Here is a 24857-nt window from a genome sequence, read left to right as displayed (position 1 = left end):
ATCAGAGCCAAAATCACTCCCACTGACATCACTAGTGATGTCAGTGGGGCCGGCTTCTGACGGTAGGCGTTCCCTTGGAAACGCCCCCGTCTGGGAGGCACGCCCCCCGCACGCCCACCAAAGGGGGCGTGCTGTCAATCAACATCGACAGCACGCCCCCTTTGATCAGACACAACGAGCGAAGGAAAGTCCTTCGCTCGTCGCGTCTCGCGCATGCGCACGACGGAGCTCCCTCCGTCGTGCGCATGCGCAGTGCACACCATCGACCCACTTGCGAGCGGACAGCCGCTTGCGAGTGGGTCTGAATCAGGCCCTATGCGTTCCAGACTTCAGGCTGTAATTGCCTGCAAAGGATTTGCAACAAAGTATTAAAAAGTGAAAGTTAGATTTAGGATTGTTTAGTTTGTCCCATTACTTTTGGCCCCTTAAAAAGTGGGAGGCACATATAGAAGCCGTTGTAATTCCTACACCGTTCACCTGATTTGGATGTAATTACCCTCAAATTAAATCTGAAAGTCTGCAGTTAAAGCACATCTTGTTTGTTTCATTTCAAAGCCATTGTGGTGGTGAATAGAGGCCAAAATCTGAAAATTCTGTCAATGTCCCAATATTTATGGGCCTGACTGTATATTGGGGGCACAATACACATCCCCACCTAAATGAGGCTGGTAAATGAGGCTCCATTATGATTTCTAGAACATTTTCTTGTGTATTGCTGGGAATACCTGCCAAGCTGAGAACTTCTCTGGGTTATCACTAGGACAGAGTAACAAATAAATAGATAATCACTGAATGTGTTTTGTTTCAGCAAATAATGACATTTTGTTATATGAAAGGGACTGATCTATGTTGAGTCATTATTTAGATACCTGGTAATTACCGCGCTGGAGGACATTGCATGTGACCGGCAGGATATGGGGGTCTCTCCTCAGTATAGGCTGCTCAGAATCCCTCATTAACACCGAGCTGTAATTGAATTGTTGTTGAGTTGTTTAGCCTCATTAGTCCTCAGTTTACAGACACCTCCATCTGTGGAGACAGCGGCCACAGGAACATATGAGGAGCCCGTCAGTAATTAGACAGCCAATGAAATAGGTAATGACTGTGAGACCTGTTATATTTTGGGGTTGATTTTAATTATACCTGTATATCAATATTTCTTCTTCAATCCATCAAAATAGATGAGTAACATTGTATATAAACATTCATAAATCCTCAGTGACCAACCAGACCAGAGTAGAATCATTACTAAGGGGTCTATGTACTAAGGGCCTGATTCAGAGCCGGACGCTCTGACCAGAGCGCTCGCTCTGAATCAGGGCCCTCCTCCATTAAAATGGAGCGTCCTCCTGGACGCTCGTATAGCTGTGGGTGACCACCCACAGCATATACGAGCATCCAAAAAGATGGTCGCGATGGTCTTGACCATCGCGACCATTGGACTTGCGACGGAGACCCTGCGGTAGGGTCTCCCTGCCACAAGCCCTGGAGTGATTTTGGCTCTATCAGAGCCAAAATCACTCCCACTAGTGATGTCAGTGGGGCCGGCTTCAGACGGTAGGCGTTCCCATGGGAACGCCTCCGTCTGGCAGGCACGCCCACCAAAGGGGGCGTGCTGTCAGTCACCATCGACAGCACGCCCCCTTTGGTGCGAGACCCGGAGCGACAGCTTGGCTGTCGCAGTCCGGCATCGTGCATGCACACGACGGAGCTCCCTCCGTCGTGCGCATGCGCAGTGGGGAACAGCTACCCACTTGAGAGCGTACTGCCGCTTGCGAGTGGGTCTGAATGACCCCCTAAGTCTTAGGGAGAGATAGAGTGGACGGAGATAAAGTACCAACCAATCAGCTCCTAACTTTCACTTTACTGGTTGTGTTTTAAAAATGACATTTAGGAGCTGATTGGTTTGTACTTTATATACATCCACTTTATCTCTCTTAGTACGTAGACCCCTAAGGGCTCTATTCATCTACATTATGACATGGATATTGGAAAATATCACTTTATATCGTATCATATCAATGCAATATATAGTAATGTTTTGTCGCCATTCAGTAATACCTGGCAGCTGACTTCCCTTGTTAAGCGCCCCCTCCGCGATCTTGGTGAACAGTGCTAAAGCAGGATACACACTTGGCGATATTACTGAGCGTTTGCACGATTACGACATCGTAATCGTGCAATCGCTCAGTAATCGCGCACAAATTGGGCACTATTATGTCGAAAACGACCAGCAATGCGCGCTCCCGCTGGTCGTTTCCGACATCTATCATCGCCTGAACATGCTGGTCAATCTGCTGATAACAACAGATTCGCCGTGTTCAGGAATGTGAGATGGGAGCTGATTGGCTGGCACCTTATCACTTCCTTATCACTTTTCACTCTGGGCCTGATTCAGAGCCGGACGCTCTGTCCAGAGCGCTCGCTCTGAATCAGGGCCCTCCTCCATGAAAATGGAGCGTCCTCCTGGATGCTCGTATAGCTGTGGGTCACCACCCACAGCATATACGAGCGTCCAAAAAGATGGTCGCGATGGTCTTGACCATCGCGACCATCGGACTTGCGACGGAGACCCTGCGGTAGGGTCTCCCTGCCACAAGCCCTGGAGTGATTTTGGCTCTATCAGAGCCCAAATCACTCCCACTGACATCACTAGTGATGTCAGTGGGACCGGCTTCAGACGCCTTGGGAACGCCTCCGTCTGGCAGGCACGCCCCCGGCACGCCCACCAAAGGGGGCGTACTGTCAATCAACATCGACAGCACGTCCCCTTTGGTGCGAGACCCGGAGTGATGGGAAGCCCGTTGCTCCCCGGGTCTCGCGCATGCGTACGACGGAGCTCCCTCCGTCGTGAGCATGCGCAGTGGGGAACATCGACCCACTTGCGAGCGTACTGCTGCTCGCGAGTGGGTCTGAATGACCCCCTCTGTCTCCTAACACTGCTTAGTAAATAGACCCAAAAATTTATATTTGATTTATTCAGTTGTACTAGATCACAGTCATTGGCAACTATAGTATCTATGTATATAATTGCTTAACAGTGATATAGTCATTCAAAAGTACATCATTTTATTGCCTTTCAGAGTGTTATACTGTATGTATGTCTTCATGTTTTAGATTTTATATAGCATCCATAGTGGATAGTAACTGTATTATTGTGTATTCTTGTACATTCATATCGCAACATTGATTCCTTTAATGACATTGGTTGGTTAATATAGAGGTAGCGCAGATTTAGCTTTTTTTGGATTGAAATCATACTTGAAATCTTTTAAGATCCCGTAGGCCCAATCTGCCCCAGGATGCACCACTGGAGAGGCCTATTTAATAAACATCTCTGCGTTACATGTACCGCCACAATGTTTCGTTCTATCTCAGGAAAATATTTTATTATTGAGTTAAGGATATATTTTCGATGTTTAAAAATTTTATTGTTTTATTTTTTTGGAACTATTTTTTAACAGGTTTAATGATTTATTTTTCATTGAGGCTTAATCACTGTCATGCGCACCAGCCCTGTATTTGGTTTAAGAAATCAGTCTGAAAAGAGATGAATCTCTGGGCCTGACTCAGAGCCGCTCGTAAGCGGCCGCTCGTTCGCTCTGAGCGATGTTCGCACAACTGCGCATGCGTATGCGTCGTAATGCGCATGCGCAAACCAGTCATTGCGGTCGGAAATCGTGTGCTCGCAAAACATCGAGGGGCTGCTAATTTGATTGACAGAATGTACCGTTTGTGGGTGGTAACAGGGGAAGGTGCTTGAATACGGGGGAGTGGAGATCCGAACGCAGGCGTGCCTAACGGTCAAAAGGGCGTTTAATGGGAGTGCCTAATTAGTAAAGGAGTGTCATCGACCACGTCACTTGGTTGTCTTTTAGCCTGAACTGCTTGCAGTGATAGTGGTATGAAAATCCTACCACAACCACTGCGAGCAGTTCAGATGCCTTTCGATGTTCCCAATTAATCTAATAAATACCGGTGATGACGTGTGATGCGAACGGCAAAGGGGCATCTTTACAAAATAGCGAGCGCATTTTTCAAACGCTCGCTCAGAAATAGAGGCGTCTACACACCGCAAAGAGCGAGCGCTCAATTTAAATATCCGGCCCCTTTTTTAGAACGACCGTCCGCAAATAGCATCCGGCTCTGAATCAGGCCCTCTGTGTGCACTCACATCTGAATAGTCCGCAATTCCACCTACACCTCCTCAGAACACTTCGCCTAGTGTATGACCGAACGCCCAGGTGCCGCTCAGTTGCACCCACTTCGCCCATAGCGAAGAAGCAGTTAAGATGTGTTGGACTATAAATTGTCCATAGTTGCTCAATGTTGCATAGGCTCAGTTCGGGCTCAAGCGCAGTGGGGAAAAGCGCCAGATGAGTCCACAAAGTCCATTTGTAAAACACAACGGAATCTGCTGGCGCTGTATCAGTACATGTTAAAAAATGTATAAAACAGACTTGCAGCTGTGAATCAGACACATAGGGCCTTATGTCATAGCCTGCGAGATGCAGACACGGGCGCGTTTCGAGCGAATCTCCGCCGTATTTTTAAAGCGCCAGTCACTCAAAAGCTCAAAACCAGGTCGGTGTCTGCATCTCGCAGCCTATTACATAAGGCCCTTGGTATGTACAGTATGTATCAAATAACTAAAGTACTAATACACCATAACACAAATACATGGCTATAAACCTTATACAAATAAATAATATGTTTTCTGGCAGATTATCCTCTGCTTCTTAACACATTATTGCATCAGTTTACATGAGAATGACTCATACAGTGTATGATGTATGTTCTCTTGCTGTCATAGGGGATCTGTTGCATGCACAAATAAAAAAAGACGTGTCAGTTACTTGCACTCAGTTGGGCCTTGTGTCTCTAATACTGTAGTTTGGATTGTCTGATTTGCAGGGGAATTTGCGAGGTATCAACAGTATAACGTTGGCGGCGGCCCCAAAGATAAATGAAGGTGGTTTCCAGGAGTACAGGCTTAAAGATTTGAGGATTTACGCAAACTATGAAATCAAGATTACCCCAATCACCGTCTTTGGAGCAGGAGACTCTGCCAACAGGACCATCAGCTACAAAGAGCGTAGGTACCATATTGTTAAACCATACAGCAGCTATGTCCACCGATCCTGGTAAGCTTCCCCACCTTGTAGATCAATACATGAGATACATTTTGATATTGCCGATTTATTTCACCTGCGGGTGATTGCCCATGCATACAGGGGCTGATTCAGAGATGGTCAGCCGCCGCGTCTTTCTACGCAGCGGCTGTGCAACAATATGTAAATGGCGCCTCCTGCCGGCTTCTCTGATCCGCTGCTGCATCTGAAGATGCAGTATCGGGTCAACTGCGTGACCGTCGGACTTCTGGGTAACCCTCGGTCAGTAAATTATGCTGCCGGGGCCAATGAAGCTGCATCCATGGAAGCAGCCACTGGCTTCGGCACACCCAGAAAATGAGGTCAACACTCACCCGTATTCAGGAGCGCTCACTGTCGCTGCTCCCAAACGGCAGCAGCTTGCCAATCATGCTGCGGTTTTTGGGGCACTGCCACCGACATCGCAGAAACAGATCGGCACATGAGCAGTGCGGTTCCAGCACAGCACAGATCTGTAAACATTGGAGGCGTACGGAAATATCGAATTTACGTACAGTCATGCCTTCAGTCATGCTGGTGACTCTGCAATGTTATTGGCTTGTACCATCCCACTGAGGCTGGAACCCGTCTGCCTGTCTAGATGTATACTGTACATGCGTACGGTGTACCAAGACTATACAGATGAACAAAGTGACTTTACGTCATCCGGCGCGAGTCACCTGGTGCAACTCAGACGCTCAGTGAGGATTTTTCCTCTTAAGCGTATCGCAGGCGCAGCGGCAAGCCGCTCACAGCGTACCAGAGACACTAGGCTGCGACTTTACTGGCACGGGAACTGGTTCTACACATTTAGAAAGCCGCACAATGGAAATTGATGCGAGGAAAAGCCGCGGTCGCTCGCATCGGAGCCCTTTTGATTTGGACTCAGTCGCACACACAGATGTGCAAATGTCTCAATTCAGTTTTGTTGCTTCCAGTTGTTTTTATTATGTGAATATGACGCACATTTTAAGCGAAAAGGACGCTCAAAGCGGCCATGTCGCATGGGACAGGGATTGCCAAGAGGGGTTGTTTGGAGATCCTGAAGCCCCAGTATAAATAGACATATCTGTATACACACTATTCAAGGATATTTTGCCCTAGATGATTTACTGTATCAAAACTTCTAAAGAGAACAAGTGGAGGTGTGTCCTGTAGAAACCAATCAGCTTCTAGCTATCATTTATCTACTACATCCTGTAAAATGATAGGTAGAGGCTGATCAGTAGCTATGCGCAACATCCCTACTTGTCCTCTTTAGAAGGTTTGATAAATCCCCCATAGACCCCCTTCCCCTCACCCCCTGACAAGTCACACTGCACATCAATACCTACCCCTTGGGATTTGTGCCTTCTACCTCCTGCACTTTCATTGTGAAGTAAAGTGTTAGGTGTTTAAAGTTATTCTTTATTTAAACATTTTTGTATACACATTTCCAGTGTTGTATGTGGCCCAGGAGACCGTTTTCTCTTGCTACCTCTGAATCCAACATGAAAAAACTGCCCTGTTCGCACTCTGGAGAAGTCCTGGGGGTAAATGTACTAAAGTGAGAGTTTTTAGAAGTGGAGATGTTGCCCCTAGCGACTTATCAGATTCTACTTAACATTTACCTAGCACCTTCTAGAAGATAATAGCTAGAATCTGATTGGTTGCTATGGGCAACACCTCCACTTCTAAAGACTCTCACTTTAGGAAATATACCCCCTGGTCCACCTTATGGCAAGTGTCCGACTATCTTGTCAACGCCACTTTACGTTCAGCGAATGCCGACTTGCACATCCATCAGCCATGTCATAGAATGGGATGTAGTTTGAAAGCCAACGGTCTAAATGCCGACCGCCGGCTTCCAGACTTTTTAATCCTGGCGTGGTATTACTGACAGGCGTCAAAAACTTGACGCCTGTCATTAACCAGACGCCGGAAGACCGACGCCCGGCATACCGAACAAAGGTAAGCCGGTCGCCGTGCACGGACAGCCGCGGGGGGAGGGTTAGATTTAGGGCTCCCAGGGGGGACTTAGGGTTAGGCACCCCCCCGGGAGGGTTAGGCTAGGGGAAGGGAGGGTTAGGGTTAGGCACCCCTGGGGGGAGGGGAGGGTTAGGCACCCCCCAGGGGACTTAAGTTTAGGCTGTGGGGAAGGGGGGGTTAGGTTTAGGCACTTAGATGGGGGATTAGGGTTAGGCACTTGGGGGGGAGGTTAGGGTTAGGCACCCCTAAGGGAGGGTTGGGGGGGATTAGGTTAGCGATACCTACCTTAATGACGATCGGGATCTTCACCCTTGTCGGGCTGCCGCTGTCGGGATTTGAACCGCCAGCCATGCGGCAAGCAGGTAATACCTACTGCACCCCATAGAATAATTTGTCTTAAGACGCTATCTCGGAAGGTATAGACATTTACCAAGCGTGCAACGACAGTCTGCTACCTGTGTGATTCCGACAAACATGAGACTGAACGCGTTACATTATTCTGACAAAGCGCAGAATCCAAGGAGAGTCCGGGACCCGGAGCTTATGGTCTCTGTGTGACATCTGGCACTCGGCCCTCATATAACAGGACATCAGGCACCATAGTTCATCATTTCACCATAAATAATTTTGGGATATTTTTGCTATGTAGAATATTATGATTTTTAAATATCAAATGGAGGAAGTTGAGTGTTGGATGTGAGGTGCTGGGTGCTCCATGGTTACCCAAAGTAGCATGTGAATTGTCACCAAGTTTCCCGGACTCATTAGGCTTTGAGTTGATTTGAGCACTGTTTAGTAGAAATGTATTTTGGCTTCGCTGTCTGTATTTAAACTTGTCAGTTCCTGTAATGTTCCAGTGATGGGGACGGAAAAGCTGCACACACCAGAGAGCCAGCTGTGTTCACCATATTCAAGTGCGTTCTCCAAGCTGTTTATCACCACTGTCTCCAAGGAGGGGACCTGGCTGGCCGGACAGCGCCAGATCAGTGACGCGTGATCCCTCCGGGAGAGAGGATGCTTTGTGTGTACAGCTGTTCCACGTCACTGGCCTGCAACACACTCACCATATTACATCTGAATCACAGGACAGTGAATATTTTATACACATAATTAACCCCTCCAACCCACGGCGCAAACATATGTCAGCGACTGGTTTCAGTGAATGGATTTTAAACACAGCTAATGACCAATATGGTGTCACTCAGGCAGCGCAGTCATGTGACATTAAATGAATCATAGCTGGCAGTGATCCCAAATTCCCAGGAACAATTTTAGGTTGGTTTACTTCCTAGAAAATATATTTTTTTAAATGTTCGGCACAAATAAGTCTTTTCTTGCAGGCACCTGATATCAATTTGTTATACACCCTCCAAGGTATTTATGGAAAACAGGGCTCCTGTGATTCTATTTTCCGCGACAGCATACCCCTCACCAGTGGTGCTCCAGAGGTGGGGCTGCAGCACAGTCCAAAATTCAAATAGGGGAACCGCACCAACTGCCACCCAATACACTGCCAAACATCACCGGCTGGGACTCACATGGCAGTTGGTGTGGCTCCCCTATTTGAATTATGGACTCAGCCCCACCCACTGCCCCTCGCTGTTCCAAATCACTGACCCCAAGAAGGTTGGTTGGGAGCGTATGAGTGTACTGGTGTGAAATGGAGGTGTGTTTTGTTACATTGGGGGTGGGGCTTCATTTGTCCCAATTTTGCCTGCGTAAATTATGGGAGGTATACCCTGGCCACCTGTGATTGGCTGCCATTGACAGACATTCATTTGCTTGGCAGTGTGACACCACATTGGTGCTAGCACTTGGCCTAGTAGGTTATGAGTGCACTGGACGCCTGCCGCCATAGTGGCAGCCATCTTGTCTGTATTTTTATGTGTCCAGTATGTTTCGTACTTTTCACTTATACTAATCTCTAATGCGGAGGTCACCCCCAAGTACGCCCACATGATACTTTAAAAGCTGTAACCATGGTACATACGTGGTGATAGGTTCTACAAGCCTTGTTTTAGGTGTCAGATGCAGAACAGTGATTGGACACTTTTTCATTTTTATGTGCACGGCACATCTAAATTAAATTATAGGTTACATGTTCCAGATTTACAGTGAGAAAAATCAGGAACATACCAGGCACAACGTTTGGCTGTTGGATCTACTGTTCTGCTGTAAATGATCTGTGGTTATATCAGATATTTGATGGGAAATTGTACTCTTCAAAAGACAAAACAGTCGCCTCTCCAAAGTGGATACAGCATTGTGTTCCTGACCTTCTTAACGATCAAGATGGTAATGGAAGATTTATTATCACGCTTCCAAGGACGAGAGCAAATCTCCCCACTCAGAGTCCAAGGCTTGTTTGTTTCTTATAACTGAATAAAAAAAAAAAATTATTTATGTCCCTTTTAGTTTCATGACCCTTCCCAATCCGTCTCATTCCTCACCATGGCCCACATTTATCAAGTCCGTCATGGCAGAAAAATCTCCATACTTTTTGTCTGACGGTCAAAAGGAGGAGGCCCATCACAAATCCCTGCTTGAGCTCATAAAAAATACATTTTAGGAGTGTAACCCGTGTAGGAAGGCTCAAATATCCAGATGCGTTGGGGCCATAAGTCGTTTCACAACCTTAGAACTGTCCCTTGCCAGCTCTGATGTCTGCCTGATCCATGTATCCAAGGACCAGACAAAACAAAACTGATCTCAGCTGCTGGAGAACCTCTTGATTACTTCAAATATTGATAACTCAGAAACAAATGTATATCATCGCAGAATTTGAGACACTAAAGAAAGTTATGTGTAAAAAGTGTGGACACTGGGTGGACATGAGGCTCTAATAAAATCAATATTGTGTCTTGACACCCTCCAATCACGTATATCGGTCTTGTGTGGCCAGGAACCGTAATAATAATTATAATAATCAATAATTACCCAGCAGCTGAGATCATTCCCTTCTAAGCAACAACACCAAACCATTAACAGTCATAGTATCTGGATAATATTCCATGCACTAGGTTCCTATTTGGAACAGGTCTAGACCAGAACCTGTAAGTATAAGTTCTGAGGCTATGGTGTGGATTTATAAAAGTGGGGATGTTGCCCATAGCAACCAAACAGATTCTACTTTTTTATCTAACACCTTCTAGAAGATAATATCTAGAATCTGATTGGTGCTATGGGCAACATCTCCACTTCTATAAACTCGCAATTAAGTGAATATACCTCTATGAATCAAGAGGCTATAGCCCCCCAAACATGAGTGGACATCTGTGTATTCTCATTGAAGTATGGGAAGATTGAAGTCCAAAGGTCATTTCTCCAGATTTGTTGAGGTCCTGTCTCGTGAGAATGATCTAATCTACTGGAGAACCTATTGAGAGGCTGAAATCCTGATTAAACCTTCTATCGAATGAAGCGGATCATGTGTGCAAATCACTCAACCACTGAGACATAGATTTGGCAGAATAAACTGTTAGCTATTTATTAAATTAAGTGTATATTTATTTAAAGGAAAGTATCGTGGTAAAGAAAGGACGGCCAAAATCAGCCTAATCTACAATGCACAATAATAACCAACAACATGCATTGCAGGCAGATACCACCCAAGGTGCACAAACACAACTATAACACCCCTATAAACCACAAAGGTATCCACTCGATCTTCTAACTTGATGATGACTCCAGTTAGGGTGGTACAGCCAACTAACAGTCAATGAAGGAAGTGCACTCAAAATAAATGATCGCAGCCAGACCGGTGATCTGCTGTTGTTTCCTGACGCAAAATAGCCAACAATAAACCACCAAACCAAGGGAGGGTGGGAAGACTGGAAATGAAGAGGCTTTGGCCCACAGCCCAATCCTGTTAAATAAACTCTTACAAGAAACACACCCCATGCACTACCATAGGCTGCTAAGACCAGTGGTCAGTGCCCACGCCATCCCCCAGCCTAGAGGTTTGATCCACCTCTTTTCTTATATCAATCAATTGGTTTCTCAAATCATACAGAATTACATAATTGAAGTCTTTAGACACACAAGGGGAGGTGTATTATGTATCAAGCGAAGAAATTGCCCAAAGCAGACAATCGGCTTCTAATTGCCATTTATCTAGCACAGTCTATGAAATGACAGAAGCTATGGGCAACTTCTCCATTCTATCACTCACAATAGTTTGATCCATCTTTCCTACAATCCATTTCCCTTTAAATATTAATGCTCGCCCGGTCCCCACACAGAATATCCATTAGCTTTGGCCCTCCTGCCAGGGAACTGAATATGTTGGCAACCCACCCAACTCTATCACATAGCAGGTAGACAACAGCTGTGCTTTACATTACCTACTTCCTAGATAAGCATCTTCTCACAAATATCAAACAGTTAAGATCCACTGAATGCAATCTTAGTTCAGCATCTGGACCCAGTCAGTTCAGCTGTCAGTGCTGCAGTCATCTCTTTTCCTCCTTTGGTCATCCCTGCTGTCTTAATGGCAGAAGCTGCGACAGAACATGGAGAACATCTGTCCTGGCTCTCTGCCTAGAATCAACCATAAAAGTCAAGAAAACTACCTGGCACAGAGCTACTTGGAGCTGGCGGATAACCACAAGAGGGCCTGGGCAGCACCTTCTCCATAACAAGCTCAGATCAATGTTGAAGGGCAGGAGATGTCTGTTTTAAGATGACCACGGGGACTAACTCATGTGCATCTGTCTTCTGCTGTCTCTCTTCACAAAGGAGGCGATGTATCAAACCTTGGAGAGAGATAAAGTGGAGAAGTTGCCAAAAGCAACCAATCAGCTTCTGTCTTTTATCTAGCACAGTCTTTGAAATTACAGAAGTTGATAGGTGGCTTTGGCCAACTTCTCCACTTTATCACTCTCCGAGGCTTGATACATCTCCCCCAATGTAATATCTCAGCACTTTCTATTGTTTATACAAGCTATTAATAATCACTTCAAGTTCCTTTATATCCATACATATATCTCATTCCATCAGGTCCAGATGAGGGTTTGACATATACAACATGCCACGCGTCTGACCTTCTGGTTCACTTACTGGGGTCAGGCGAACTGTCTGTGGTGGCCTCAGTGGTGGCACTGGGTCAGTTTTTCCAAAACGCCGCCATCTTGGCATTGTGGCCGCGTGCGTGCCCATTACTTGAAGCCATGCTCATGTGAACACATTTCCAAGTGGCCAGCCTCCTCATTTCCACTACAGGTTGTATAAACCTGCTGCATGAACCTGTCAGATGCCTCAGCCTTAGACAGTCTTGTTGTTTGGACCCTGTTTGGCTCCCTAGTTTATCCTGTGCTTGGACTTTTCATTCAAGATCCTAATGTTTGTTATCCAGGTTCCAGTACTTTTGTGCCTCATGCCTAGCTACCATCAGTCATACCAGTCTCTCGTACTGTGGTGCCTCATGTCTAGCTACTGTATCATCAATAATACCAGTCTCTTGTGCCTCGCTATTATTAATCCTACCAGCCTCCAGTATTCCTGTTCCTCATGCATCTTTACTGGAATCGGTATGAAATACAGACGGAGGAGATGCCGGCTGTCAGTACACTGACAGCGGCATCTCGAAGTTTGGAATCCAGACAGGGTAACGGTCCCCCTGTTCTATTTAACCCCTAACCCTCCTTTTTTGTACCCTCATACTAACCCTGCCTACCCCGCACTCTAACCCTCCCGGTAAGTGGCTAAACCTAACCCTCCCCCCTTAGTGCCTAACCTACCCCTAGTGGTGATTGAACCAACCCTCCACCCCCCCACCCCTGTCTGGAGCCAAACCCTAACCTCACCCCTCTCACAGCCTAACCCTAAATCCCCCCGGGGCGCCAAAACCTAACCCTCCCACACCCGCGGCTGATATTTACCTTGCCCCAGTCTCCTTATGATTGGGATGCTGGGATTCCGTCATCGGCATCCCCAGTCATGTCAGGATTCCGGTGCCGGTGTTCTCTCGGTGATCGTGTTTCCAGCTCCGGAATTTTCGCCAGTTGGCATCCTGATCATCAGGATATTAACCGCAACCCATATTTACCATCAACCCATTCCTTCCAGTCATGTCTTCTACCTACTCGGGGGGACCTTGACTTGCGTGGTGACTGGAATGAAGCCCATACCTCCTTGCAGAGGCCCCTGGTGAATACCTGCTGGACTCCGCATCTCTGTATTGAGTTACGTCAAACCAGACTGAACATCCTGGATCTGTTACGTCCTCATGGATTCCTGATACACTGTGCAGACAAACAGCTGTGCCTACTTCTAAAGTTGAACTTGTACTATCTGCTTTTCTTCTTTGAAATTGTATTTATAGCTCTTTATTTCCTGCCTTGCTCCACAGGGACATGAGGTTACTCTGTTGTTCTTGTATGGATAAATTAGTGATGACATTCCTCGTGTCTCAGTCTCCATAAATAGCCCCTAGGGTGACTGAGACTGGGATTATTCCTCACACTGGTGTGTACAGAGGGCGGAAAATGCAAGTTTAGGCACCTGAGCAATACATTGGGGTGGCAGGTCAGAATTTGGGCTGGGCAGGACTGGATCATTCTTCTCCAGTTGAGTGATCTCACGAGCAAAATGCTAAAATCAGAGATTTTTACCTTGCACTGGACATAAAGGGCCAAATGTAAGGGCATTGAAAGTGGGTGTCTCAGGGTTTGCACATTCCAACGAGCGCACTAGTACACAAGGGGAAGGATGAAACTAGCATTTGCATATTATTGCTGCTGCGACTCTGCGGCAGTGACTGCGAGCACCTCTGGCCCAGTATGTGAATCAGGCCCAGTATGTAAATATTAGGAAAAAACCTCATACGCTACTGATGTAATCGGGTTTATGTTGCACCTGCATTGCGTGCATGAAGATCGATGCATGTAACTGCCTGTATAAGGGCTGTACGCATTTTAGCAGTCCCTCCACCTCCTGTCTGTATGCTTATTTTTGTACTAGTGACATCAAAAGTGCAAACCTGCTTCAGCCTATACTTTGTGCAGATGGTACATCTGGAAATAGGTGTATTTACTCTTACAGTAGGTCTAACTCTGCATAGCCCACAGTCACATTAACATGTCCCCGCTGAACATTGCCTGTATGAGAGCGCCCCATTACAGCCCAGTTATGTCTCTTCAGCTGCGAGTGAAGAAGTGAAATGCATGAAATTCTCGTACGTGTGTCTCATTTAGTGTTACTCGTACGCCCGGTTTCCGGAGAATGTGCATTGTGAAATTGCACAAGACCGACTCTGCAAAATGTTCCCTGAGAATATAGACGGTTCCTAGTGAGTGGATAGACTGCGTTGTCAGTGACATCACTGGTTCCCAGTGAGTGGATAGGCTACATTCTCAGTGAGATAACTGTTTCCTATGAATGGATAGGCTGTATTCTCAGTGATGTCACTGCTTCCTAGAGGATGGATAGGCTGCATTCTCAGTGATAGCACTGGTCCCTAGTGAATGCATAGACTGCATTCTCAGTGATGTCACTGGTTCCTAGTGAATGGATAGGCTGCATTCTCAGTGATAGCACTGGTCCCTAGTGAATGCATAGACTGCATTCTCAGTGATAGCACTGGTCCCTAGTGAATGGATAGGCTGCATTATCAGTGATTTTACTGGTTCCTAGTGAATGCATAGGCTGCATTCTCAGTGGTATAACTGGTCCCTAGTGAGAAGATAGGCTGCAATCTCAGTGAGATCTCTGTTTCCTAGAGAATGGATAGGCTGCAATCTCAGTGACATCACTGGTTCCTAGAGAATGGGTAGGCGGCAATCTCAGTGACATCACTGGTTCCTAGAGAATGGGTAGGCTGCAATCTCAGTGACATCACTGGTTCCTAGAGAGTGGGTAGGCTGCAATCTCAGTGACTTTACTGGTTCCTAGAGAGTGGGTAGGCTGCAATCTCAGTGAGATAACTGTTTCCTATGAATGGATAGGCTGTATTCTCAGTGATGTCACTGCTTCCTAGGGGATGGATAGGCTGCATTCTCAGTGATGTCACTGGTTCCTAGTGAATGGATAGGCTCCATTCTCAGTGATGTCACTGGTTCCTAGTGAATGGATAGGCTGCATTCTCAGTGATGTCACTGGTTCCTAGTGAATGGATTGGCTGCATTATCAGTGATATCACTAGTTTTTAGTGAATGGATAGGCTGCATTATCAGTGAGATAACTGGTTCCTAGTGAATGGATAGGCTGCATTCTCAGTGATAGCACTGGTCCCTAGTGAATGCATAGACTGCATTCTCAGTGATTTTACTGGTTCCTAGTGAATGCATAGGCTGCATTCTCAGTGGTATAACTGGTCCCTAGTGAGAAGATAGGCTGCAATCTCAGTGAGATCTCTGTTTCCTAGAGAATGGATAGGCTGCAATCTCAGTGACATCACTGGTTCCTAGAGAATGGGTAGGTGGCAATCTCAGTGACATCACTGGTTCCTAGAGAATGGGTAGGCTGCAATCTCAGTGACATCACTGGTTCCTAGAGAGTGGGTAGGCTGCAATCTCAGTGACTTTACTGGTTCCTAGAGAGTGGGTAGGCTGCAATCTCAGTGAGATAGCTGTTTCCTATGAATGGATAGGCTGTATTCTCAGTGATGTCACTGCTTCCTAGGGGATGGATAGGCTGCATTCTCAGTGATGTCACTGGTTCCTAGTGAATGGATAGGCTCCATTCTCAGTGATGTCACTGGTTCCTAGTGAATGGATAGGCTGCATTCTCAGTGATGTCACTGGTTCCTAGTGAATGGATAGGCTGCATTCTCAGTGATGTCACTGGTTCCTAGTGAATGGATAGGCTCCATTCTCAGTGATGTCACTGGTTCCTAGTGAATGGATAGGCTGCATTCTCAGTGATGTCACTGGTTCCTAGTGAATGGATTGGCTGCATTATCAGTGATATCACTAGTTTTTAGTGAATGGATAGGCTGCATTATCAGTGAGATAACTGGTTCCTAGTGAATGGATAGGCTGCATTCTCAGTGATAGCACTGGTCCCTAGTGAATGCATAGACTGCATTCTCAGTGATTTTACTGGTTCCTAGTGAATGCATAGGCTGCATTCTCAGTGGTATAACTGGTCCCTAGTGAGAAGATAGGCTGCAATCTCAGTGAGATCTCTGTTTCCTAGAGAATGGATAGGCTGCAATCTCAGTGACATCACTGGTTCCTAGAGAATGGGTAGGTGGCAATCTCAGTGACATCACTGGTTCCTAGAGAATGGGTAGGCTGCAATCTCAGTGACATCACTGGTTCCTAGAGAGTGGGTAGGCTGCAATCTCAGTGACTTTACTGGTTCCTAGAGAGTGGGTAGGCTGCAATCTCAGTGAGATAGCTGTTTCCTATGAATGGATAGGCTGTATTCTCAGTGATGTCACTGCTTCCTAGGGGATGGATAGGCTGCATTCTCAGTGATGTCACTGGTTCCTAGTGAATGGATAGGCTCCATTCTCAGTGATGTCACTGGTTCCTAGTGAATGGATAGGCTGCATTCTCAGTGATGTCACTGGTTCCTAGTGAATGGATTGGCTGCATTATCAGTGATATCACTAGTTTTTAGTGAATGGATAGGCTGCATTCTCAGTGATGTCACTGGTTCCTAGTGAATGGATAGGCTGCATTCTCAGTGATAGCACTGGTCCCTAGAGAATGGATAGGCTGCAATCTCAGTGACATCACTGGTTCCTAGAGAATGGGTAGGCGGCAATCTCAGTGACATCACTGGTTCCTAGAGAATGGGTAGGCTGCAATCTCAGTGACATCACTGGTTCCTAGAGAGTGGGTAGGCTGCAATCTCAGTGACTTTACTGGTTCCTAGAGAGTGGGTAGGCTGCAATCTCAGTGAGATAACTGTTTCCTATGAATGGATAGGCTGTATTCTCAGTGATGTCACTGCTTCCTAGGGGATGGATAGGCTGCATTCTCAGTGATGTCACTGGTTCCTAGTGAATGGATAGGCTCCATTCTCAGTGATGTCACTGGTTCCTAGTGAATGGATAGGCTGCATTCTCAGTGATGTCACTGGTTCCTAGTGAATGGATTGGCTGCATTATCAGTGATATCACTAGTTTTTAGTGAATGGATAGGCTGCATTATCAGTGAGATAACTGGTTCCTAGTGAATGGATAGGCTGCATTCTCAGTGATAGCACTGGTCCCTAGTGAATGCATAGACTGCATTCTCAGTGATTTTACTGGTTCCTAGTGAATGCATAGGCTGCATTCTCAGTGGTATAACTGGTCCCTAGTGAGAAGATAGGCTGCAATCTCAGTGAGATCTCTGTTTCCTAGAGAATGGATAGGCTGCAATCTCAGTGACATCACTGGTTCCTAGAGAATGGGTAGGTGGCAATCTCAGTGACATCACTGGTTCCTAGAGAATGGGTAGGCTGCAATCTCAGTGACATCACTGGTTCCTAGAGAGTGGGTAGGCTGCAATCTCAGTGACTTTACTGGTTCCTAGAGAGTGGGTAGGCTGCAATCTCAGTGAGATAGCTGTTTCCTATGAATGGATAGGCTGTATTCTCAGTGATGTCACTGCTTCCTAGGGGATGGATAGGCTGCATTCTCAGTGATGTCACTGGTTCCTAGTGAATGGATAGGCTCCATTCTCAGTGATGTCACTGGTTCCTAGTGAATGGATAGGCTGCATTCTCAGTGATGTCACTGGTTCCTAGTGAATGGATTGGCTGCATTATCAGTGATATCACTAGTTTTTAGTGAATGGATAGGCTGCATTCTCAGTGATGTCACTGGTTCCTAGTGAATGGATAGGCTGCATTCTCAGTGATAGCACTGGTCCCTAGTGAATGGATAGGATGCATTATCAGTGATTTTACTGGTTCCTAGTGAATGCATAGGCTGCATTCTCAGTGGTATAACTGGTCCCTAGTGAGAAGATAGGCTGCAATCTCAGTGAGATCTCTGTTTCCTAGAGAATGGATAGGCTGCAATCTCAGTGACATCACTGGTTCCTAGAGAATGGGTAGGTGGCAATCTCAGTGACATCACTGGTTCCTAGAGAATGGGTAGGCTGCAATCTCAGTGACATCACTGGTTCCTAGAGAGTGGGTAGGCTGCAATCTCAGTGACATTACTGGTTCCTAGAGAATGGGTAGGCTGCAATCTCAGTGACATCACTGGTTCCTAGAGAGTGGGTAGGCTGCAATCTCAGTGACATTACTGGTTCCTAGAGAGTGGGTAGGCTGCAATCTCAGTGACATCACTGGTTCCTAGAGAGTGGGTAGGCTCCAATCTCAGTGAATAATATTTCAGTTCACAAAACAGCTGTTTGTTATGTGGGTAAATACAAGTGCACACCTCCTAGCCCATGTCCTTATTCCTGCACTTGTTATTATTTACAATACACATTATTCAGTTATTAAAGATTTACATGTTGAAGGGACCAGACATTGCTGGCAGATTTCTTTCCTTCCAGAGATATTCTGAGTAAAGCTTTGTGGCTTGTAGAACAGAGAAGTGACAGACAGCTCAGGCGTACAATGAAACCACATGTCCTGTCATCTCTGCACGTTGGGTGATTATCCCCGGCCACATTACCAGTCCGTGCCGCCTCAGTGCTTGGCAGAATGCATCTTGTCAGAATTGCAGAGATTAATGCGAAGACGTCTAGGTACAGATTACTAAAACACTGATTAATAAATTTGAGAATTATTTCCTATAAATACCGCAAGACAGGAGCTGGAGATATCCTAATCCGATTTCACAAGAGATGGGCACTAATCCTGAATCCCAGATTATATTGTCTCCATGAGAAATAATAACAGTGTTGTTGCATTACTTGTTGCGCCAAACTGCTTCATTTCAATATATTTTAAACCAGTTGTATTAGTAAATACTTAACCCATCTTTATTTTCTCTTCCAGCAATCAACTACCAAAATTCATCCGGTGAGTTATTATTCTGTCGCTGTTTTTCTTGTCGTCAGTTCAGTGTGATGTGCCACCGTAACGTTGGGACGTTTCATTATTGCATTCAGGGAAGCAAAACATACTGTAAGAAATACTGTAGGTGGAATGAAGTTAATGCATTAAAATATTTGCAGGAACAGATTTTTTGCCAATGTTGCGGTAGTAAGGGTTTAAGATCAAACCAGTTTGGATATATCTCAACCCTCCCTATATATATGTGGGGCATCATCCTGCTGTCACCAAGATCACGGCTGTTGGAAGATGCTACGTCAATGGGGGAAGAGGATATTGGAAGAACTTCTGCACTAGTAGGTATCTCTAAAAATTCATATGTAGCCCCAAATTATTACTTATACAGTATAATGGGGTCTATTTACTAAGCAGTGTTAGGAGACAGAGTGAAAAGTGATAATAACGTGATAAAGTGCCAGCCAATCAGCTCCCAACTGTCATCTCACAGGCTGTGTTTGAAAAATTACAGTTGTGAGCTGATTGGCTGGCACCTTATCACTTTCTTATCACTTTTCGCTCTGTCTCCTAACACTGCTTAGTAAATAGACCCCAATATGTCTTATTCATGCAGGGGTGCAGCCAAAGACAATAATTATGATTACACAGAAAAGGATTGTTTGGCGCACTATAGAAGTTGTTGTGTAATTTATAACTCTTATTTCATTCATTAGAATTGTGTACTGTACCAGTGAAATATTAAAAGCAATAATTCATACTAAAGATAACATGAAATAATAAAATTTGCTAAATTTGTGAAATAAACAGATTTTAATTTCTGGTGTCGTCTCGCTCTCACTGGTATATATAATAGTACTGTAGGTAAACATTGCCTTGTATTGTGAATTATATTGCAATATTTACCTACAATATTATAGCAAATAAAAGTGAGAGTGAGACAACACCAGAAATTTCAATCTGTTTATTTCACAATTTTGAAAAATTTATTATTTCATGTTATCTTTAATATAAATTATTGCTTTTAATATTTCACTGGTACGGTACAGAATTTTAATGAATGAAATAAAGGTTATATTTTACACAACAACTTCTATAGTGCGCCAAACAAAGAGACAATCTTTGTCCTCTTTTTTTCTTTCTGTTGGAAGATGCACAAGGCATTTGAGGGGAAAGTTACGGTAATGGGGACAGAAACGCCCCAGCACTTCTCAGGTGCCGATCCTACCCCTGGGGGCTGGGTACGAACCAAAGTGTTCATGCTCATATATGGTGTGACCGCTCCCCCCCTGTCTCAGCTACCAGCAAAAGTTTGGAGGTGTAAATTTGGGTTAATATAAACCTTCTTCACCTTGGCACTCTTAAATACTATTACCAAAACGTATCTAACAAATGAAGACTTAGGGCCTGATTCAGAGCCGAACGGTCTGACCAGAGCGCTCGCTCTGAATCAGTGCCTTCCTTCATGAAAATGGAGCGGCCTCCTGGCCACTCGCATAGCTGTGGGTGACCATCGGGCTTGCGACGGAGACCCTGCGGTAGGGTCTCCCTGCCGCAAGCCCAGGAGTGATTTTGGCTCTATCAGAGCCAAAATCACTCACACTGACATCACTAGTGATGTCAGTGGGGCCGGCTTCAGATGGTAGGCGTTCCCATGGGAACGCCTCCGTCTGGCAGGCACGCCGCGGCACGCCCACCAAAGGGGGCGTGCTGTCAATCAACATCGACAGCACGCCCCCTTTGGTGCAAGACCCAAAGCGATGGAGAGCCCATCGCTCGCCAGGTTTCGGGCATGCGCACGACGGAGCTCCCTCCGTCGTGCGCATGCGCAGTGGGGCAACATCGACCCGCTTGCGAGCGTCCTGCGTTCGCGAGCGGGTCTGAATTACCCCCTTAGACCGCAAGAGTTGGCTTTAAAATGGTCAAATTTATTTTGACAACCGAATTGATTTGTTTTCATTAATCACATACTGTATAGGTTGATGTTTCAAGCTAGTATGGTGGTGGACAAAAGAACGGATGACAAACAAGACAATATAAATTCATACAAGCAAACGTTGGTGTTCAACTCTCCATAAATCAATAACACACCCGTACGGGCTTGTCTTAGTTTCCGGGAGGGTCATTCGGATTGACCATCACATAAAATGAAGAGAGCGCACCCAATAATAAAACGAAGCCATTCAAAACCACGCAGACGTTCTACAATCACCACCATAGGCAATACAACCGGAGAATAGGGCGGGAGGGAAGTAACGCCCAGAAAAAAATGGAGAACCTCCAGCTGACAGTTTGCTTATAAATAAACAGAAACCCCTTTGCCCCCTCTTTACTCTACTGGCTAATAAAACTGTCAATCAACTGGTAATAAATATCATTAAAGGGGCTACCACAAAAGTCTTAAAGGGAGTTATAGCTTGGTATCACCTAGAGGGTTGATATCCCTGGCTTGCGCTTCAATTACTGCTACCTAAAATGGCCTGATCTTGAGTTGGAGGTCAGTGGGTTTGGGGACGCATCTCGCGGATTTCGGCATACTGCGCATGTGCCTTAGAAATAAATCAGCGACTGCGCATCAGGCAATGCGCACGTGAACAGGGATCGCGAGTGCAGGCGGATTGATCGGACCACTGTTTCCGTGAAAGGGGCATTTCTGTACGGTGATCACACGGACGCACTGGAACTGTTCCGTCTAGTTTTAGTTTCATTTGAATGTTGTGGGCGCATAAACCAACTTCCGTAGCGTGCGGACGGAAATGGGACACCTGTTTTCAGACGGATCTTTTGCACCCAGCATGGAGTAAGGGGAATGTCCAGATACTAATGATGATGGTTGTAGCTGCAGACAAAAAACAGTGGGGGACGGGACGGCATTCCACATGTAGGTGCATGGATATTCGGCGTACACAGGCATTAGTAAAATCTAATATGCAGGCCGCCACGGCTGTACGCAGACTCAGCCCCCAAGTGTGGGTTCTGGACAGGGATAAAATGGAGAGGAAAATATCAGTGGAATTCTGCCGCTCCCACATGGTGATGCAACACGTTTCACTTGTGCGTAAATTGGAAAACACAATTAAAAGCTCCTGTGGGAGATGTATCAAGCCTTGGAGAGACAGACTGTGTTTTGAAAATGGAAGTTCGGAGCTGATTGGTTGGTACTTTATCTCTCGCCAAGGTTTGATACATCTCGCCCCCTGTGAGAAGGCAGCGTGGTGCAAAAAGAGAGAGAGAATGGCAGAGGGAAAAGCAGATGTGATAAGGAAGGAGAACTAGGGTGACTTTTGTTACTCTCAGAATGGGCACGTATATATAGGAATGTGAGAGCACCAGCTTAAAATAAAACTGCATTCATTTTGGAATTGCCAGGTAACCGGCATAAGCAAACATAGAATCCAGTAGTGTCTATTTGTAAATGCAAACACATTTCAAAAAGAATTTAGCCATTGCCCAGGTAACAAAGTCAATAGACCCCATACAGCAGCCCGGAATGTGTTATTGCTCATTAAACGGTATACTATGAGAGAGTGTGAGTCTTGCAAATAATAACTGAGCTAACAATGGCAAACTAACCGACCCATTGTTATCACCACCCCCCTCACTGTCCACTTATATTTCCACTTATACTACACTGACAGCACCTCTAATAGATTTCTTTCTTTCTAACCAGCTGGTGCTGGTGCTGGTGCCTCAGCTACATGGGATTACTCCGCATGATGTCCATGGGCTGCTAGGAGACCAGTCTTGTAGCTCTACTGATGCATCTTCCCTGCAGGACACAGCGCCGGGACTGATTCAGAATTGTGCAGGGAAGCGGCTGCGCACTACCGTACCGTACATCAAATATGCTAAAGCAGCAAGAGGCGTCTGGTGTAAATAGACCATACAGTACTTACCGGCTTTGTATAGATACTTTTCAGGAGCAGCCCGGAGATTTGCTGCTGCCGGCTGGTTCGGGGGGCGTGGCCGTACTGTTGATGTAATTAGGCTCCGCCCCTTTCTAAGTCTGCAAATCGTGTGTCCGTCCGGAGGGGGCGGGGCTAAACTATGCAATTTGTGTCATTTAGACCCGCCTCCTCCCTACAGACCTGCAAATTCCCCATTAAGTCTCCCCATCCTGCCTGCTTCACTAGGAAGTGGGCAGCATGTGGGAGATCTGCCTACCCGAAAAATCGTGAGCCTCCCACGACTTCCGGGAGTGTAGGCAAGTATGAGATAGAGGCCTTCTGACTGCATCGCAGATCCAACTGCTGCAGCTTCTGCTAGACCCCCGGCAAATCCTGGGGTTACTCCCATTGCCCATCGAAAGCTCCGTAGCCGAGGCCAGAAAGTCTGCTCCGTTTTCCGGGAGTGCCCAGGTCAGTGCCTGCATCTTCCGGAGCGGATTTACTGGCCTCGCAGGCAGGTAGGAAGTGGCCATTCTTAGGCTTACTCAGTTGGTCGTGATGTTGATCCGATCCCGCGTCTTGGGGCGCGGACGTCGGATCTGAGATGCTGGCAAGAGGCATCTATTGTCTTCAAACGCCTCCTGCAGCACTAGCAGATTTTGCGCAGCATCTGCGTTCGAGTGTCCAGCTATGAATCAGGCCCCGTGTCTCTGAATTGCTTTAACAAGCAGAATTTTAGAATACAAAAACAGAAAAGAAAAATCTAATTAGTTCAAGATTAATTTCACATATTTGGTGGTGAAATAAAAAAAAAAAAGTAGTTCCCATCCAGGGGCAGTTTAAGAGATGAGGGGGCCCATGTGCAGCCTCCGTGCTTGCCCACTCTCTGCCCAGCACAATAGATGCATGCGCCGGTCTCCAGGAGCATGGTGCCCGCGCTATGTTCTCGGAGACTTCTCTACTGCGCATGAACAAAGCTCCAGGACAATGGCTGCCACACCATTTTACCTGTGATTTCTGTCTACAGCATCAGCCGACACGGGGGTACTCCGGAGATGTAAGTATAATTATATGGGTGCAGGGTGTGCGGTGTGGGGCACCCCCTGGACCCAGAGGCCCATGTGCACCACACACCCTGCAACCATTATAGATACACCAATGTTCCCACTCCCTTTTGCTACACTTCCCTGTAAATAGAAACATAGAATTGAAGGGAGATAAGAACCACTTGGCCCATCTAATCTGCCCCATTTTTAAACATAATGGTTACCTCAACCCTTATTGATCCTTACTTCTTCTGAAGGATATCCTTATGTCTATCCCATGCATGTTTAAATTGCTCCACTGTCTAAGCCTCTACCACCTCTGATGGGAGGCTATTCCACTTGTCCAATACCCTTTCTGTGAAGTCATTTTTCTTCAAATTTCCCCTGAACCCACCTCCCTCCATTTTCGGAACATGTCCTCTTGTTCTAATAATTCTCTTTCTTTGAAGAATGTCTCCTTCCTTTACCTTGTTAAAACCCTTTATATATTTGAACATTTCTATCATGTCCCCCCTTTCCCTTCTCTGCTCCAAACTATACATATTAAGATCTTTTAGTCTTTCCTGGTACGTATTGTGGTGTAGACCTTGCACCATTTTAGTTGCCCTTCTTTGTACTGTCTCTAATGTATTAATGTCCTTCGGGAGATATGGCCTCCAGTACTGAACACAGTATTCGAGATGAGGACGTACCAATGACATATACAGTGGTATTATCACTTCTTTCTTTCTGCTACTGATTCCTCTCCCTATGCAACCAAGTTTCTGACTTGCCTTCCCCATTGCTTTCTTACACTGTTTGATTGCCTTTAAGTCACCTGAAATAGTCTAGATGCCTTTCATCTTCAGTAGTTTCCAGTATAGTGCCATTAATACTATATTTAGCCTTTGGATTTTTGAGACCCA

General features: G+C 45.9%; 1 protein-coding gene across 3 annotated transcripts in view; it reads left to right on the top strand.

Annotated features, from left to right (window-relative positions):
• Nucleotides 1–24857, top strand: part of MDGA1 (MAM domain containing glycosylphosphatidylinositol anchor 1) — a 470589-nt gene that overhangs the window by 388797 nt on the left and 56935 nt on the right. For all 3 annotated transcript variants that reach the window (XM_088445362.1, XM_088445361.1, XM_088445359.1), the window contains 2 exons: nt 4915–5095; nt 19008–19031. In XM_088445362.1, the coding sequence (XP_088301488.1) occupies nt 4915–5095; nt 19008–19031 (205 nt within the window). The remainder of the gene's footprint in view (nt 1–4914; nt 5096–19007; nt 19032–24857) is intronic.

The sequence above is a fragment of the Taudactylus pleione genome, unplaced genomic scaffold, assembly GCF_031769625.1.
Source record: "Taudactylus pleione unplaced genomic scaffold, aTauple2 ptg000378l, whole genome shotgun sequence".
Lineage (NCBI taxonomy): Eukaryota > Metazoa > Chordata > Amphibia > Anura > Myobatrachidae > Taudactylus > Taudactylus pleione.
Note: the sequence above shows the minus strand (reverse complement) of the source record. Positions and strands in the feature narration are given on the sequence as shown.